At 39.3% G+C, this 13,123-nt stretch overlaps 1 protein-coding gene across 2 annotated transcripts in view; it reads left to right on the forward strand.

The window, feature by feature from the left end:
• znf704 (zinc finger protein 704) overlaps nucleotides 1–13,123 on the forward strand; it is a 62,741-nt gene that overhangs the window by 5,092 nt on the left and 44,526 nt on the right. The window contains exon 2 of one of the 2 annotated variants that reach the window (XM_065470834.1): nucleotides 5,652–5,839. In XM_065470834.1, coding sequence (XP_065326906.1) covers nucleotides 5,652–5,839 — 188 coding nt within the window. The remainder of the gene's footprint in view (nucleotides 1–5,651; nucleotides 5,840–13,123) is intronic. The other variant, XM_065470835.1, reaches the window with a different exon arrangement.

Here is a 13,123-nt window from a genome sequence, read left to right on the forward strand (position 1 = left end):
GTTCAGCCCAGGAATGCCATATTGGAAAACTGAGATTATGAGTAAGCCATTAACTATCTTTATCAGAACCATTTTTAATAGTCATAATAGAAATTCCTCCCAGCAACAAAGACCCATATGAGCTAACAGACATGGTTTCCACTGAAATTCTTTATTATGACCTTTGACCTGCACAGGTAGAAGAATCTTTACGCTTCACAAACTGCTGTAAGTAGGTTACGAGTTTTAATTTGTGTCTCTTTGAGTGGGACACAGAACGAGAATGATAGATGAGGAGAGGAGGGACACTCCGGGTATTTGTTCTCTGCACAGGCACTCACGCACGCACACACACACCAGCTTTGACATATGCGACTCACATTTCACCACCGATTTGGCATGATTCACAATTTCCTGGCTCTCTGCAACGCCATAATTCATAAGCCCGGTGAAAGGAAGGAATTACGGTTGGTTTTATCCGAGGAATACACTCATCTTACACACAGCACCTAATCTTCTCCCAGCCGGTGTAATCCATCTTGTTGTTTTACTCAAGTTTGTGTTTTCATTGTGTGTTTTGCACAGCACTGGGCATTTTTTGTGACGAGACTATATCATGAATGATATTTGATATCCATTCGTCACATTTTTTTTCTGTGTCATTAATCGAAATGAATGGTGTTGTGTGTTGGGTGTGTGCATTCTGTGTGTGTGTGTTGACTTTTCCACAGTAAAGACTAATCCTGTTGCACTGCTTTAAGATAATGATCTAGTTCACACACACAACAGACACACACTGGCCTGAATGCCATTCTCCTCAGCGCTCGGTGTGGGCAGCTGTGTGTGTCACTCTGCTTTTGTTTTGCCATTTTCTCAGTGTGTTTTTCTAAGATCACCGTGGCTTTAGCTACAAACAGAGGTGCGTGTGTATTTGTGTGTCTGTGTGTGTGTTGGTGGGTGCATTTGCGCTTGTTTTTTGATCCGACTATCTTGCCAGAGCAGGTCACCTTAATGGCTGAAGCCCTGAAACAAAGAAAGCCATTGTTGCTGGCTACCCCAGTCTACCTTGAACTTCATTCTGCTTTTTTATTGCTTCTGCAATGTTGCCAGAATCGTAGCAAGATGAATCAGTATGTCTGTGAGATAAAACAGGCAGTTTATTTTGCCGTAACAAAAAAAAATGTTGTTTTTATTACACTTTAAGGATTTATTTAATTAATAAACACCATTACTTTGGTTTTGGCAATAGACTGTACATAAAAGATGACTATTTATGGGAAAATGCTCCTTGGCTCTCGTGAACTATGATGTTAGTCAACATTTTATAGTCTCTGTTGACAGTTTGATTCTTATTTAATAAAACACAATGTTTACGTTATGAAATCTGTAGTCTTACAGTAAAACCAATGCAATGCAGCAGGGTTGACCTATATTCTTATTTCTTTAGAAGGTACTGAATAAGTGTGCAGTGTCCCCAAGTTTCTCAGTCTGATCCAACTCTTGCTTCTTATATCTGACAAAACCACTCTGTTTGAGGCTTGGCTATGGGAGATAAGTAACCAATGTATGATGTCATGATGTAGTGAAACCAGTGAAATATACTTCCTCTCTATGTATTTGTTTAAAATACAATGATAGGGTTTTTTCTGTGTATAAAAATGTCTGGGACCAAAGACTTAGGATAATAATATATATATATAATTTGTTTTTTTAAGCATTAAAAAGCTGGAAAGGCCATCAATTTCAAGTAAGGCCTGAACCATTGATAAAAGGCAGGACAGATTTACACTTTAATGTTGTTTATGCCAAATTCTGACCATACCGTCTGCACACACTGGTTGTAACCAGCGTCCTGTCCGCTTGAACCAGTCTGGCAGTTTTCTGGATGTTGTCTCTTTTTAAGACCTTTCTCTGTAAACCATAGAGATGGTTATGTGGGGAAAAATCTCAGTAGATCAGCAGTTTCTGAAATCCTCGCCCAGCCTTTTGGGCACCAACAACCATGCCACATTCAAAGTTACTTAAATGACCTTTCCTCGCCATTCTCATGGTCAGTTTGAACATCAGCATGTCTGCATGGCTAAATGCATCAACTTGCTGAAATGTGATTGGTTGACTAGATATTTGTGTTACCAAGGAGTTAAGCAGATGTTCCTAATAAGGTGGCTGTGATACATACATACATACATGCAAACCCTTCTAAATCTCTCTGGCCTTATCAATAAATTGCTCACATTTCTTCCACTAAAACCTGATGGTGTTTGTGAAAGTAAAGATGATGCTGTTTTTAAAAATGAATTTTCTTTTAGGGGTTTTTTTTTTTTTTTTTTTTTTCAGGGTTCGTACGGGTGCTTGAAATCCTTGAAAATGCTTGAATTTTAATGTTGTCTTTTCAAGGTTTAAAAAGTGCTTGAATTTCAGATGTGGTGCTTAAAAGTGCTTGAAAATGTAACTGTATTTCATTCACAACAAATAACTATCTGATTGAATAGTTTTCTTATCAGATAGAGAAATAAAATGAGTCGCAAAATGTAAAAGCAAAATTTCCCTGCCTGGGCTGCCTTGCGTCTGTTTCAACGTGTGACCCCGCCCCTCCCTCGGCCAGTCGGGGATGAGCGCGCTAACATACCTGTAGGTTGCTGTTTAAATGAGTGTTTGATGGAAAACGACAAGAGCGGAGTTTGCGCTCTCCAGTCGCATGATAGGTGAGTCCTAGTAAATAATTTTCCAGTACCTGTACGTTACACATGCTATTTTTTAAAATTATGATTATTATTTTGCTAGCTATCAAACTCGCTGGAGAAATGATTGAAATGCACTGAGTGTGATGCAGTATGGCAGCGCTATTACGGAATATGCTGTGAACTTAGCTAACATTACTTAGCAGTAATATGAGTTACTTTGCTAAAGTGAAAGCTTTAAACATTAGCCCGATACATAACTAGCCAACTTAAGGCTTCTGATTAACCCTCTGGGGTCGACGGACCCAGAGTCTCCATTTCAACTTGGGTCGAACGTGCGGACTTCAAACTATATACCAGTTTTTAAATTGTGTTGACAGGCATGTAAAACCGATGGGGTTTTTTTTGTTTTTTTCTGAATAAAACAGTGGCGTTTACTCCGGGAAGAAACGGTAAAAACGGCGTTTTCTATGGAGAGCGCTAGCAAACACGCTTTGCTTGTGAGTGAAAAAAGAAAAACACTCCTTCCCTATTGGTGGAAAAATGTACCATGTCGACCAATCAAAAAATGATATGGCAACATGTGCAATTTGGTCGTTTGGGAAGAGAGGGAAGTTTTAGGAGTGACCGGCGAAAGAGAGAGAGAGCGAGTGAGCGAAAGAGAGAGAGAGAGTGAGCGAAAGAGAGAGAGAGAGTTTTGATACGTGAGAGATTTGTGACGTTTGCCGTGTTTGGAGTCTCAAGTTAGTGTGTTGTCTTGTGTAGTTAGTGTGTAGTGTAGTCGTTGTTTTGTTTTGTGTGTCAGTTCTACTAGTGAATGTCACAGTTGCTGCAAAAAAGCCACCAAAGGCAGATTGCAGTGTAAACGCTGAGTGACACACCTGCTGTCAGACCTGCAGGTTTATCCCTGTGCTGTTCTCATCTGTGTTAGAGTGGACACAAACTATTTTTTGGAGTTGCATAAATAATTTGTGTGCCTTCTTATTTGACGCAGAACACCTGATTGTTCTGTAAATAGTTTGAAATGGTTATATAAAAAACGTCTGAGCCTTGGCTGCATTTTTTAGGTTAATAGTACCATATAACTTTGTTGTTTGCAAAACTTGTGCATATTTTTAAAAAATGTACAATTTTTATTTGCATTTCAAGTTATGAAAATGATTCCTTAAACATGCTTGTGGTTTTTACAGTCAAAAATATCACTTTCTACTCGTATTTTAAATTATGTCTGAATTTAGATAAATTGTGCTGAAATATAGGTGAAAAGGTGAAAGGTAAAGGTGAAATATAGAGGCCAAATCAAAAGTAGTCAAAAACGGCCAATTATACCCTGGACACCAGAGGGTTAAAGGCTAAAGGCAAAGTTGTCACCAAGTACTGTTTATATTTGTGTGTATTGCTGCAGCTTTTTTAAGTATTAACTTGGTGCCTTTGGGTGAAATAATGGTAATATGAGGGACCGATCCATATGGTCACAAAGAATAGCCACTTGTTTCTGTGCTACCAAAGTTCCCCGGCTTTCATTCAAAATGTGTTCATCGTCAGCACCTGCACATTAAACTACTTAAACATTATAAATGTCTTCAAGCTCACACTGAGGCCTGTGGGGCACTATCAGCCACTCAGACAGTACACACATTTATGTGTATTTGTATATGAATATTTCATACTTTAAGGCTGCCTGTTTATTTAAGGCAGATGAACAAAATACATTGGAATTGTACATAATAACATCACAGATGATAAATTAAATAGATTTTAAGTAGATGCTTGTGCATTCTTAAGGTCTTATATGTTGAATTGAACTGTGTGATCTGTTCAAGCCTCTCCCAGTCAGTGCTGTTCTCCATGCCTGTCTGACTGTACATGATGTTATTAGCACAAACACTTTAAAGGTGATCATTCAGCAATAATACAGACAGCAATGTAGTTAGCAATAAAACAGTTTTATTGGGAATTAACTTAAAAAACAAACAAACAAACAAACATCTGTCTCCTATTTTTTGTCACACAGGAAAGAAGCATCAATATCTGATGAGAAGACATATTTATTTCTTTTTTTTTTCTTTTTTTTTTTCAACAGGAGAAGAATATCTAACAAGTTGATTTGTTCACATTTTCACATCTTAATTTTTAAGTGAAATGTGCATTTTGAGTTTATACACTATGTATATAAGGCAACCGTTTCCTTTTGCAGTATTTTTGTGTGGTGTTTTTTTACTATGTCGTAACAAAAGGGGAGCAAAGGTGTCTTTTCACATGGTCTTACTGAGGTGATGCGAATTGAAACATGCATTCTTTTTCTTTTTTTTCTTTTTTTCTTTTTTTTTTGGCGGGGTGTGCTGGAAAAGCTTGAAAAGGGACCTTGAAAGTGCTTAAAAAGTGCTTGAATTTGACCCTGAAAAAGGCGTATGAACCCTGTTTTTTTTTTTTTTAACAAATTACTTTAAAAGCAAGTGTGGTGCTATTATGTAATGTTTTATTATATTTTTGCTCATGACGGTGCAGTTTTTTGTGGAAAACCTCATCCCTCCAAAATGTCTGCAGGAAGAAAAATAGTCAGGTTTTGTAACTGACCACTGTTCATTTTTGACTCTATCCAGTGTGTTTTGGCAAAGACTTTTTTAGGCCCAAGAATGTGGAAATTTTCTTAAACCATATTTAGACTGTGTTCTATCACATTTGAAATGTAAACATTCAAATTCAAATTTTAGCTGCCAGGTTTTGAGGCAGCCAGTGCCCAGACCTTATTTTCTGTCTATTTTTACTTTTGGTTACTCTCTTTAATAATAAATTGAAATGGACTCATTCTGTAGATGTGTTCTTCACCAGTAACAGAATTGCAGAAAATATTTATCATTATGACCTTGTTAAATAAAAAAAGAGGCCATTTGAAGGAGCTGATTGCTACTTCATCATTTCTTCCAACTTATTTATGTGAAATTTCTACCCAAGCACTGAATTATTTCTTTTTTTTTCGCCTCTCTACAGCAGAGCTCCAGTAACGGAGCTCCAGATGGCCAGAAGGTGGAGGGCGGCTGTCTGAGCCCAGAGCCAGCGGAGGAGCAGCGTTCAACGGACGGAAAACGTGTTAGCCGGGACTCTGACACCCGATCGGTGTCCCTGCTGGAGCAGAAACGCAAAGTAGTCTCCTCCAGCATTGACGTCCCCCACGCCAGGTAGGACTGTGTATATGAAATTCTCTAGCAGTGACAGTCTGATTCCCATCCTGCAGGCAGCTTGGCTAGAGTGTGTACAGGCAAAGTTCACAGAAAGTGTATGACATAGATATGTCATCTCACAAATAGGACAGACCTTATGTGGGCTGACATCCTGTATTTTATTTGATCCTCGAAGCCATTTTTGCAGCACATAGTTTACAAGATAATTTGGCAAGAGTCTGCTTTACTCCATTACATAAATATTTTATTATATGGCCTCACACATGCTACACTCTTCCAACATACAGTGTTGTGTGTGTGTGTGTTTATTATAAATAGATAGATATATAGTTGCATAGATGTGTATGTGCAAGTAATCCATATAATCCAAAGGTTCAGGCTTCAGACTGATGTAAACACTCAACAGTTTGTTTGTTTTTTTTCCTACTGTTAATGTGGATGATGTCATTAATGGTGGCCATCGCGGGCAGACAGCTCTGTCTGAGAACATGCCTCAAAGAACTGCTTTTCAAACCTCCTCCTTGTGATCGGGACAAGAAAGTTGACTTCAAGGGAGGGAGAGGGTAGCTAAAACTGCTTCCTGACATAGCGTGAACTACACCAGTGTCTACTATAAGATAAATATGGATTATTATGAATCGTGACTCACATAAAGCTAGTTTAGTAGAATCCAAGACTAAAAATATGGAGGCGGAAATGAGCATAATAGGTCCTCTATAAACCGATCCAGACATTTTGTTGATTTAGGATTCTATCCATGTTCTGAATATTAAAAGGTTTTCAGCAAAATGTTGCTTTTGGATGCTGTTTCTTTAACTTGCAGATGCATTTATGGGTATTGTTATTTAAACGGCATGCCTCTCTGGTGGTTTCTCAACAGTTACCCTGTTGAGGGTCTTTCCTGCTGCACAGCAAAGACACCGTGGCCTTGCAGAATACTTTGCCCTCATAGCCAGATGTGTACAGCTGTTGCTTTCATGTGGTATAAACATTGGGGCACATATTCCAATCTGATCCTACATGCAGAACATAACCCTATACAACTGGAAATAATTATTATGTTATGATGCATTAGTTATTCCTTTACTTATTCAGTGGTTCTCTTTACACTGCACACACACACACGCACACACACGTGCACACAAATATTATTTTAGACCACCAGACTAATTCCCCACATAAGCCATTTCCACAATAGAGCAGTTAACCATTGGTGGGCAGCAGTGCACGACAGTGAAGTTCTATCTAATAAAGGAACAACACTCTTTCTCAATTAAATGTGAAACCCTAATACCTTGTAAAGCACTTTGCTGTTATTGGACATCACTCCTCATTACCTGCCTTCACGCTGCTGCAGGAGTCAAATCGATGGCAACTTGCTGAAAAGTACAGCAAAAGTTTCCCATTTGAGCAACTTTATCACTCCATCCTGAGCTATTGCCTTAAATTTAACTGTTATTTGCTGATGAGTCATTGATTAGAAGCTGCCTTATGGCCCATTAAGAAGGAAGAAAGGTCTATCGCATAGATTAGACTGGAATTTCATACCTGTCCTTTGGATGGGGATTGCAAAAATATTGATATTTATGTGTTTATGGTTGGATGTCTTATTGATTATCTTGCTGCTCAAGTTTATGTGCAATCACTAGACCAACTTCATGTTGTCTAGTGATTGCACCTCCTCCCACTGAGGCCAGCTAAAAACAATGTAGCCACGGGGAGATGTCTTATAAGTCACATTCAGAAATCCTCATAAAATGACTGAAAGAAGCCATGACCTTCAGAGAGCTTCACATCTTCAGAGTTATTGGTGTGGGCACACACAGCACTCCGAAAATCCAAATTGGCTCTCCAGCCAGAATTCCAACAGGATTATGTATGCTGTGATCTTATTTAGACTGTGCAGACATCTCTAAGGCACCAAAAACATGAGCACTGTGTGCAATACTTCTTATATACATGTGTATATAGAAGCAACCAATGACTAAAGTTAGATTTGGTTTTAAACTATGGACACCTTTGCGTATTTTGGTGTGAAATGAAAAGCTAACAATGACTGCCATGGCTACTTTTAGCACATTGCCATGGCATGATGGCGTTTGGCAATGTGCTTCTGGAGTCGGGGGCTGTGTTATAACAAAAACTAGTCGTGTCAGATTGTCAGAATAGCTCGCACTAATTCCAATCTTATGGTTAGAGGTTAGGATATGGTACCTAAACCCACTATCCACTCTAATGAAGGGCAGTAGATCTTTCACAGTAAACTTGGAAAGAACCCTGTAATTATGTTTTGGTTTTTTCCCCTGCCTTGTTCTAATGAAGCTCTGGCTGCCACTTGTTGAAACACTAATACAAACATTTAAGAAGAAGTCCTTGAAACCAATTCTAACTGTGTACAGACTTTCGTGAAATGATAGCAAGTGTTATCTTCATTTGACAAGTCAAGGTAACACTTCACTTTTCTTTTTTTTTTAGTTTGACAATTTCCATCTGCATCTGAACCAAAAGCTGCCAGTAAAGCAAAAACAGTCAAACATGCTGAAATGCTCTGGCCTTATCAGATCTTGTATTTTTAAGTCTTTTCTGGGGTTGTTTGTGTTACTGCCTTTTTGCACATCAGCAACTTTGTCATTATTAGGGATTTGTTAGTTATTTCACTTTGTGAGCGAAAAAATGAAAGTCACATAACTACCATTTGAAGTCATAAGCCACTTTTCCATAAATTTTTCCATTTTTCAGTAAATCGCTGCACCACCTTCCTATTTTCATAGCAATAAATTTAAACAAATAAACTTCTGCACAGTACTCTACCTTCATTTATACCTTAAAGACACCTCTTTTCTGTTTCTGAACATTATTTTTCTGCCTTCATTCGGCAGACACAGTAATGACAGAGACAGGAAACATGGGAAGATAAAGCAAATGTCTCTATGTGCAGATGACTAGTTTGCCCCTTAATAAAGTTTCAGCATTGAAAAAGAATAATTGTGGATTCTTCTGTTTTCTTTATAAGTGAAGTCATCCCTTCATTCTTGTTTCTTATTTCTTAATGTTCTCGCAGTTAAAGTTCAGTTAAAGTTCAATCTTTTTCCCATGCCACAATCTTTTTTTTAGTTAATGAAAAGTCCAACAGCATAGAATAGACTTATTACTCTGATTATCTTGTGTATAGCACTTCAAAGCCTGGTACTCAACATCCAACAATCTATTGTGCTAGTCAAGTGCTAAATCAAACCCACTGCAAAAGCAGACTCTCCCCCCCCCCCCCCCCCCCCCCCCCAAAAAAAAAAAAAAAAAAAAATCAATTTTCAGCCCAATTATAAAGTGTACTTGCACAATCAAGAAGATGGAAAGTTCATTGTTGCTACCTCTAAGAGCAGGTATGATTCTAAGCTCTTTCTTTAGATATCCCCACAGTGACCTCTTCGGTATACAGCTCCATTATTGCCTCAAGATTAAGATCCAAAGGTCTCATCCGCTGCACACCTGCGACCAATTTTAAACCTGCTTCCATACCGGGGAAGAAATTGTGTCGCCGCTGACCACAGAGTAACGTTTATCTGTAATGGAGACAAAGGGGCAAAGAGACGAGAGGGAGGGAGGTGGCGAGGAGTAATGGTGGCAAAGGGACGAGGGAGCCCAAGGAAGCCCAAGCACTGAGGGGAAATTTGTGCATACAGCGGAGGGGAAGAAGGTAACGGAGCTGAGAGAGCATGTGTAGCTATTAAGTTAACAGCAAAGAGAGAGGAAAGGGAGAAAATGCCTGAGGATTTTTGTCGGAGAGAACTCTCCAGAGATGTCTGACCTTGAGGTTGTTAATTGCGCTCTGAAAAAAAAAAAAAAGTTCCCTCTCAACTTGTGATTTACCAAGAAAATGTCTGGCTGTTTGATGGCTCTCCAGATCCCTTGCAACCTAGAATACAATAGGTTCCCTCCCTCGCTGGGAGTCAGCGAAGTACCCAAATGCCTCTTCTGCAATCATTGGGAAACTAGAGGAAAAATGACAGTGTGCCATATAAGATGTTGGACCTTGGGGTTTTTTTTGTAACTACATTTCATGCTTCTGCCAGCTTGTCCAACTCTGTGCTTTATCAAGTAGCCGCATACATTGCTTTTGTTTGCAGGACGCTTGCTTTGGCAACTTTTTATGAGTCCTGCAAACAGAAATCGATGGCATTGCATGATTGACACATATTGACTGATATTTTTTCCATCGCTACAACCCTCAAATGCTCAGAAATTATTTCCTTTTTTTTTCTTTAAAAAAAATATTTATTCTGCACATTAAGAGTAGAAAGATTTGCTCACTGCGGCAGGTTCTGATTTGTTTATTGCCATGTTTATTTTGCGATTCTGTCTTTGCTGACTTATCAGACATGGTTAAACATTGTCAGACTGTAGTCTCAGCCAGCTGCTGGGTCTGCTCCTTCCTCCAAGGGCTTATGTTTTCTTTATTCAGGAAACGGCCAATTGTAACAAGAGCTAGTGGGGCCAGACCAGTGGAAAACGAATGGCTTGGCTCTTGACAAATAGCATTCAGGAGACTAATTGCTAGCAGGGGAAGTGAAGTATAACCCTAGATGAAGGCAAAATCAAGAGTGCTTTGCTTATTATTACAAAATCCCAAAACAGCAGATCTGAGGGTTTAAATCCTCTTTTCTTCAGACTGCCAGCAACCCCCCCACCCCACCCCAAATCTGTCTAGCGTTAACAGAGGTTATTCATGTATTTCTAAATGACTGGACCCCTTGCTGTTCCTCCATGATGTTTTTTTCTATCCCCGTTTCTTTTTTTTTAATACATAAAAGCTCAACAAAGTTACACGTGTAATTTAATTATGGTAACTGATGACAAGGAGTCTGGTGGGGTGGACTGGAATTTGGGAGGGGACCAACTTCAAAACCAGCGTTGTTGCCAAGAGCATTTTGTTATTGTCATTTTTTTTATTGTTGATCAGTGTGCTTGTAGATCACCCATTTTAGTGCGCTGAGCCAACCATGTGCTCTACTCTCAGAGCTGCCTGCATCAGCCAACTCAGGCATGGAACAAGGCCAAAGACAAAAAGAGGCCCAGAGGGACTCTCAAATTATCGTTTGTCTTTTGATAAAGTGGCACGGCCCGTAATCAGTTTGTTTTCCTGCTGTTCGGTGGTTTTGTTTGTGTTTATGGAGTTTTCTTACCTTTTTGGAAACACTGCTGCAGCTCTCGCTGCTTTTGCACAACGTGTTTGTGTTTGCGGTGAGCGCCGGCGCTCGGGTTTCGAAATAAGAGAAAGGAGGGGAGCAGCGTGGGTTTTCGAAAGAGTGAGTGACATAGAGGGAAAGCGAGAGAGGGAGGGAAAAAGCGCACTGTTCATTTGCCAAAGAAAACAGTTTTCTTGGTTTGGATGCCAGTGGAGTTTAGAAACCAGAAGATTACTATCTGAAAAGACAAATCGTTCCTTCTCCTCCACTGTCTAACTTTCCTAATCTCAGCGGGCCTTTATCTGATTGGATGTTGATGGGTTTTTTTTCCTCCTCACAACAGTATGACCAAACCAGGTGTGCTGAGGCAAATATCCTGATAATCTGATTGGCTTTACCGCACACAGCTAAAAATAACAGAAAAGTGTTTGTATTCATATAAAAGGAACATTGTTCAGCATGTGTAAATCAGCGTTCCTGCTTTTGAACCATAAAAACGGCTTCTGAAAATACGAATGTTGTGATTTATTTTGATGGCAGCCTTAGCTGGGATTTTTTAATTTATTTATTTAGTTATTTTTTTTAAATCTAAAGGAAAAAGTTTTTTTCCTTTAGCACATTCCTTAAATACAAGCAAATGGAAAATGGAGAGGAAAAAAAAAAGAAAAGAAGAGAAAAACACATTTGGATGCAGTGTGTTTACAGGCCACCCAGTAGCTCCCACCCCAAACACCACTGGATGTCCTGTGGTGAATAAAACCTGAACACTGACCAGAAAACTTTAAAGATGCTTGATTTGGTGCTGTATAAATAACTTTTAATTGAACGTCAGTGGCCGATATTCATCTGTTGTGTCACTACAGTTTGTACAGGCTAAAGGGTTAAAGAGCATGTGACTCAGAGCTGAAGGAGTTTAAAACAAAGATTTCTTTGTTTCTCTTGAACACGAGGGGAGATAAAAAATGATGTCTGTATCACATTCATTGCATCCCGATTAAATCATTCTTAGATTTTTTTATCTTGCCTTAGTCTTAGAGTAGGATTAAGACAGCTTTATTTTTATGCTTTATTGTCGTGGAGCCCTGATAGAAGAAGCCCCAGCAGCCACTAGGGATCGTCTCAAGGTGTTGGCTCTGGCTTATGTGGGGTTAAAAGGTCTCTGATCATATCTCGGTACCAGGTGCATATGGGGTTTTTTTTGTGTATGTTTTTTTTTTAATGGATCAGCAGAATCTTAAAATCAATTCTGAGAGGATCAGCTAACCAGTGTAAACATGCCCAAATTAGACTGATACAATCTAATTAGTGTCAGGGTTGCGCGGTAACTATCACGCGCATCAGTGCAATACCACACCCTTTCTCTCTAACCTCCCATTTTACATCTTTGGTGTCTCAGTAAAATATAACTCAGCGTAATGAGACCAAATTAGATCTTCTCTGTGGGGATAAAGAATAAATGCACAGGAGACGTGAAACCCAGCTGAGACAAAAAGCAGCTCATGTGCCGCAGGGTGTCGTTGGAGCTTTCACGCATGAAGGATTTTTTTTTTCCGTGGAGCGCATCTTATTAAACAGAGGCCTGCATGGATTACTTAAATATCATACCTGTTTCTCGGGGGTTCTGCCTCCACAAGTTGGTGACATGTTGTTGATAAGTGAAGAAAGTAGGTTAAATTGGCTAACTCTGTTCAGCAGGATTTGCTGCCGCCATCTAATCTCAAATACAGTATTCACGGATCAACCTCACCCTGCTGTTAATGAAGCTTTAGATTTATTACACGTAGACTAATCAAAGGCAAACTCCTCTTCCTCCTCTCAATATCTGAGGCACGCAAGTGAGAGCTGCACTGAGTTGGTCTGCCAGGACATTTGAAAGGATCTAGCTCCCGAGAACAACAAACCTGACAGGAGTATAATTGTGAGTTTAAATTTATATGCAAATGGGTTTTTAATTAAGTGTGCTGCTAGTGTACATGGGGGAATGGGTATCTATGGATTAGTCGGCTGGCCTGAATCCAATATGAACTTTTGCCAAAGCGCTGGACGCAGAAAGTGTGCAGGCAAGGTGTGTGTTATTGTTGGGCTCTCATAGTGAGTT

The sequence above is a fragment of the Pelmatolapia mariae genome, linkage group LG22 (assembly GCF_036321145.2).
Source record: "Pelmatolapia mariae isolate MD_Pm_ZW linkage group LG22, Pm_UMD_F_2, whole genome shotgun sequence".
NCBI classification, from domain to species: Eukaryota; Metazoa; Chordata; class Actinopteri; order Cichliformes; family Cichlidae; genus Pelmatolapia; species Pelmatolapia mariae.